The sequence below is a fragment of the Heteronotia binoei genome, chromosome 21, assembly GCF_032191835.1.
Source record: "Heteronotia binoei isolate CCM8104 ecotype False Entrance Well chromosome 21, APGP_CSIRO_Hbin_v1, whole genome shotgun sequence".
NCBI lineage: Eukaryota > Metazoa > Chordata > Lepidosauria > Squamata > Gekkonidae > Heteronotia > Heteronotia binoei.
Genome location: NC_083243.1, coordinates 156,964,808 through 156,970,807, shown reverse-complemented (window position 1 = coordinate 156,970,807; position 6,000 = coordinate 156,964,808). Strand labels below are relative to the sequence as shown.

The 6,000-nt window shown below is 42.5% G+C and overlaps 1 protein-coding gene across 4 annotated transcripts in view; it reads right to left on the bottom strand.

Annotated features, from left to right (window-relative positions):
* Positions 1–4,369: 4,369 nt before the first annotated feature.
* DUSP8 (dual specificity phosphatase 8) overlaps positions 4,370–6,000 on the bottom strand; it is a 107,096-nt gene continuing 105,465 nt past the window's right edge. For all 4 annotated transcript variants that reach the window (XM_060262515.1, XM_060262516.1, XM_060262517.1 and 1 more), the window contains one exon: positions 4,370–5,767. In XM_060262515.1, coding sequence (XP_060118498.1) covers positions 4,654–5,767 — 1,114 coding nt within the window. In that variant the 3' untranslated portion in view covers positions 4,370–4,653. The remainder of the gene's footprint in view (positions 5,768–6,000) is intronic.

The following is a 6,000-nucleotide window of genomic DNA, read 5'->3' as shown; positions in this document are numbered from 1 at the left end:
AACACAGGCATGGACCCAACATGAAAAGTGGGACAGTATGAATCAGGCTGGCATCACAGTGAAGTCACAACAGCATCACAGGTAGATGCAGAGGTTTAGGATCAAGGCAATAGTGCTCACCATCACAGCCAAGGAGGTTGTGGCTGCTGAAATGAGGTAGGATTTTTTCCCCATTTTTATTAGCATTCACCAAGGGTAAAAGTTTACTCTGCCAAGGACTTTTAAATGCATTTTACAAATTCACAAGGCATCTAAATTTTTAGTTTTTCTCTTTTATGGATATTTAAAGCAAACTCTGGGGTTGCAACATTACTTGCTACTTCAGTCCAAAAGGAAGTGGTCCTGCTGAAGCCTTACAGATTATACTTGCCTTGTTCTTTCCGCACCTCTTTTCTTTTAGAACAGTATTCCCCACCGTTCTTCCTGAAAGCAGTATCTGTTTCCATCAGCTATAGATCACAAATGCTCCTGTCCTTCTAGTCCCACAGAAAAAAAGAGGCACAGAACAGATACAAATGCTAAATTTTAATGGAACAACATTTTAAATACCCAGTATGGGCCTGTTTAAATTTGAATATGAAATTTCCCAGGACCGTGCAAGCAAGCTGAGGTTTGGGTGCTCAGCTTGGCAGGACTCAGACTTTGGCTGGGAGAGCACTCAGTGTGCTATCTGCTCACGTCCAAATCCTAAATACAGCTAAATGAAGTATGGGTGACTCCCAGGGATACAGTTGTGTGATCAACTGGAGTTACCCTATATGCACTGCCCTGAGCTCCTTGGAAGAAGTGTGAACCACACATATAACAACTGCAATAATATATGTCACATGGGGACAAAATAATGGTACTGCTACTACTAGCTGAAAATATGCTAGTCTGCAACACAGAATCTGGAGAGGTATTTGCTAGAGGGAGGCAAAGTGTGCTGTGTTTTTTTTTTAAAGAGGACTCAATAGATTATTTTGTCATGCATATATTCTGGTGGAGAACAAGTGGGATGAGCAGAAACATACTCAGTTGAGTTAGTTACCCCTCAACATAGCTGAATTATGTTTCATACAATTAAGGTGGCACTCTTATGGGAAGAATTGAGATTCGGATCTAGCAGTGATTGCATGAAACCAATGTGCGCTTTATATTCCCTAATACATTCCTCTGGACCCAAAAAATGTGATCTGGTCTTTGCACTCTAAGGGAGATCCAACAGAAAGCAATCAAAATCGATTCAAACCTCAATGTAGGTGGCTAACTGTACCCCAATCATCTGCCACACTAATTCTAAAACATTACACAGGTCCAAAGGGATCACTTCTGAGCTTGCAGTGTCTAATCTGAAAGTATCCTGATAAAACAACTATTACTAAAAAGTCTCTGCCTCTTTTTTTGTAGTGTACAGACAGTAGTTACTATAGTCAGGAAACAGACAATTTGATGCAACATTATCGCTGCTCCCTGCGGTTTGTGTTTGTTTTTGAACCTGAGATTTTTTTTAAAAAAAAAATCTTGTGTAGGACTATTTAAAAAGAAAACAACACTAAAATTAAACAAGAAATGAAATGGAAAAATAAAGGAACAGAAAGGATTTCATTTTTTTCCTTTTAAAAGCTACAAACAACCCTGAGGTATTGGCTCAAAAACCAGCATATAATACGAAAGAAAACGCAAAATCAGTGACACAAAGAGAAAAAAAAATGTGCTTTCAGTTTGTTGAGAGACAGCTCTGTGCCTATATCCCAAATAATGGGCAGTGTTGCAGTGTCTTGAGTAATGAAGGCCTTTCAGCTGATGCCCCTGCTAATCCCCAGAAGGGATGTAGAGTTCAGTGTGGCCAACACTGAAAACATCAGTCATCCACTCCCACTCTTGAGTCCTGGCTGAAATCTTCCACTGTAATCAGTGAATTATCAACACTCCTATGATTTGCTTATCTGAGTGTTTATTCTCCTGCTTTAGAACCACATCTTGTACCAGTGAGGGCCACTTTAAAAAAATGACCCCCAAACGAAGGTATCTGAAAAATGCCTAAAAAAAAATGACCCCCAAACGGAGGTATCTGAAAAGCATATTTGTCAGCTATGTACCAAGTGAATAGCTCAAGTCACGTGACAGTGTCCATCCTAGTGGCCATCAAGAATATGAGCAAGTGTGATAGGCCCAATCACATGGAAAGCCTCTTTGTGCACAGAAAGTCACAAAAGTTTCCACTCTAAGGTAGGCTGCCAATTTTTAGTGACTTCTGCATTAGGACCATAATGCTTTATTTGCACTTTCTTGCAAGTAAAGGAACGCAATTCAAATTCTTCCCTCATTCAAGGTCAACCTTACTACAGTGTACAATGAGGCAGCCTCACAGGTGGCAGATTTCTATTCAAGAGCAGTGAATGATCAGTTTTAAAATGTATTATATTTTTTTCATTCTAAGGAGGATTTCAATTCTTTACTTCACGTGCCAAAATATCTTTGGCCAGTCCTCCTACAATCATGGCCTATTGGTGTCTATCTTTTAAAAAGTGCTAGATGAATATCTCCATTTCCCCTGTACATGAAGATTACTTCCATCCAAGCTTAACCTCTAACCCTAGTGTGGTAATCAAGTGAGACTTTTAGGACTGGATTTCCTTTGTGAATAATATTGAATCAACGAATGTCATTTCTCAAAGTGAAGACAAGATATATGTCCAAGCTTCATAGCAACACATCAAAGGGAAGATCACTGCTGGAGTGGGGAAGGGATGATTTGGAAAATGCAATACTACTAGGGCTTCCTAGAAACTCTTTCCTCAAAAGGCTATTGCATTTGGTCTTTTTCTAGTTCAGTTTTTTCGTTGGGCTTCTTTCTCATAGCTGATTCAAACTTATTGGGAGACACCCTAAGCAAGATTCATGCTGGAGAACTGGAACATTTTGCTGCAAGTGGACACTGTCCTTCAGCAGCTCTGAGAAACTTTAAGGAATTTTATTCTGATATCAGAATAATGTAATTCAGTCAACTACTGCAGCTATCCTTTCCCACAGGTTTTGGGTCTTAAGCTTCCCCTCACAGGTTGGATATAACACTATCCAAATAACAGTAACATCTGAAAGGCCATGTCACAGCCCTCCCCGCACCCCCCCCCAAAAAAAACCCTTTGAAAGAGCAAGGAATTGCCTATATGTTGTCACTATAATTCATCTGGGAGATATCCTGAGCTACTTGAAAGAGACCGATCCCCTGGGAATCCAATCTTTTGTGTTCTTGAGAGCAATTCAGAAAACTCAGTAAGCACAGCTTTAGCAATGCAGCCTGCTGCTCCCTCCTTTCCCTGGAATATGGATTCTTATGCCTCCCTTTTACAACAAAGCCGATGCCTGCCCTTGCAAGCCCAACCCAGGAAAGGGGAACTTTTTATGGCTTTGATTGCAGATACAATAGAAGTAGGAAGTAAGAAAGAAGAATTAAGAATGATTTCTGGCTCAGTTTGTGTTGAAGATTTTCTTGCTTATCTTTTTAAATAAAAGCGCGCGCGCACACACACACATACACACAGACAAGATTTCTCATCCCACTTTTTGGGGTGTCCGCATCACTGATGTGAGCTACAGAAGGAGCCACAGGCCTAGGATATTGCTTTGAAACTTGTGTTTCAGATTTAAATACAATACACAGTAAAAAGAGAGCTGAAAGTACCTCCCCTACATTGTCTGAAAATCATTGCCAGAATGAACAATAAATTAAAAAGAAAAGTTGAAATATCATTTGTTTCAATAAAAACTGTAGTAAAACCATTTAAACTTTTTCTTTGTGTTCTCTCTCTCTCTCTCTCTTATATTATATATAATATATATTTATATATGTATAGGGCTGCTGTAAGGCAGCATTAAAGAACACTAGCCAGAGAAACACAAAGGAGCATGCTCAGTATGGTGGTGATGGGCTGGGGACAGAGGGGAGCCAATAAAAACCAGTTCCTCCAGATTTCTGCACCCCAGTCTGGGATGTATCACCACTATACAATATTCAACCAAGATGGAATGGAAGGGGAACTCCCTTCCTGTGATAAAATTAGGGTATGGGCAAAATATCAGTCATTTCCTATAGGTAAGGTAGGAATGTATTATTAACAATGGGCAATGCTCTCCTACAAGAAAATAACCTGTTTCCCTTCAACTTCCCCCTGTTGCAGATTTGCTGCTCCAATAATAACCTTCCACCAGAAGAATTTTTACACTGAAAGTAAATAGGCTAAAAAGTTTAGCTCTGCCCCAGCTTCTCTTTCACAACTTTGAAGTCAAACCTCAGCTTTCCCACTTTCCCTTGTGAGAGGTAAAATAAAACACTGTCTGCATGTGGAAGAAATTTTTTTCGGATTTAGAGTTAATACAGTGCCCCCCCCTCCAATAAGGGAATGTGGCTGTGGTTCATTTTGGAGGTGGAGGTAGGAGCGAAAAAGAGCACTAAGCATGCACCATTATGTTTCTTGACTTCGGATTCATTTCGCCTTGCCTTCATTTTAGCATGTGTGCACTTTGGAAATGCATACAGGCATATAAATAATACTCCCACCCCTACCCATGCCTTGCTTCTCCCCAGTTAAATATCTTGCCAGTATTCCCACCCACCCATCCCACTGACCAATGCACACACACTTGTTCTCAAATTTCACATGGTGAACGTCAGGACACCTCTATGATTTCCATGCTGCCTGAAAAGCTAGACTGTTTGCTGATTTTGCCCAGGTCTTCTCGAGACCTGCTCTCTGACAAGGTCTCTTCAAACTCCATCTGGCAGCTCCTTCTCTTGAATTGCTTCTCAGTTGTGCTGTCCTCGTGCCAGCTGTGCCGCACATCCCGCTGCTCCCCTCGCTGCTTGTCCCTCAGTCTGATTTCACAACTCGCCTGGATTGTGCTGCAGCTGAATGAAGAGTAGGTGGTGGCACTGGCAAACAGAGTCCCGCTCCCACTGCCTTTGCTGCCTGATGCCAAGTCGGTGCTGAAGTACCAGGGATTCTCTGACGAAGGAGTGCTGGGGGATTCCAAGTGCGTCCCCCAAGTGCCGGCAGAGGTTGGGGTGGTGACTGGCTGGGCCAGCTGTTGCCCCACACTGGGAAGGCTCAGCCGAAGTGTCTGCTTGAGACTGTCCTCCATGCTGGTGCTTTTATGCATGGCACACACTCCACTGAAATTAAGGCTCAGCCCATGGGCAGGAGAGCCTGCCTGATGTCGATGCTTCCGCCTCTGTCGTACTTTGGCCTCTAGAAGGAAGTCAGGACCACTAGGCCAGTCTGGACTATCTGGAACAGGAGAGAATTGGCATGTACCATTAGGGCCTGATGGGCTGTCAAGCTTACAAAGCTTGGGGGTTTCTCCTGCCTCTGTTGGTTGTTGGGCATCTTGCCTCTGGCTAGGAGAGTAGGCTGACTTGATGTCCAGGGAGAAGGAACGCTTTAGTCGGTTGGTGTCTTGGATACGCTCAGAAGACAAGTGCAGCCCATTGAGTCCTTGCTGTAGCACAGTAGGTGAGACAACCTTGTGAACTCCTGATGGCCTCTCAAAATCAACTGAAGAGATCTCCACACTTGTGCTTTTTAATACCTCCTCGGCCTTTTCTGAGGTAGACAGGTGTTTGTTGCCTTCCTGTGCTTCAAATTGGTCTTGCTGGAATTCCCCCTCATTTTTCTCCCCTTGGGCCTTCAAAGCTTTGAGCAGCTTCAGACTTCTCTCATACTCTAGGAGCTGACCCAGGAAATTGAAGTTGGGTGATATTGAGGGCCGCCGGTCTTTGACAAACCTGTCAATACAAACCAAATAACTACGGTTATTACTTGATCTACATTCAATGGGACTCTCCAGTTCTGGGAGTATTTAGTTAGAAGACCATGGTAAAAAACATTAAAGAGACTGAGAATTCCAAGCAGCCCTAAGAATTAGTTGGATTTGTCCCTTCCACTTTTAACGGACTAGAAGTGAAATGTGATGCTTTAAAGCTTTCTGCTTATCTGGCGGCAGTTTGCTTGAGGCCAT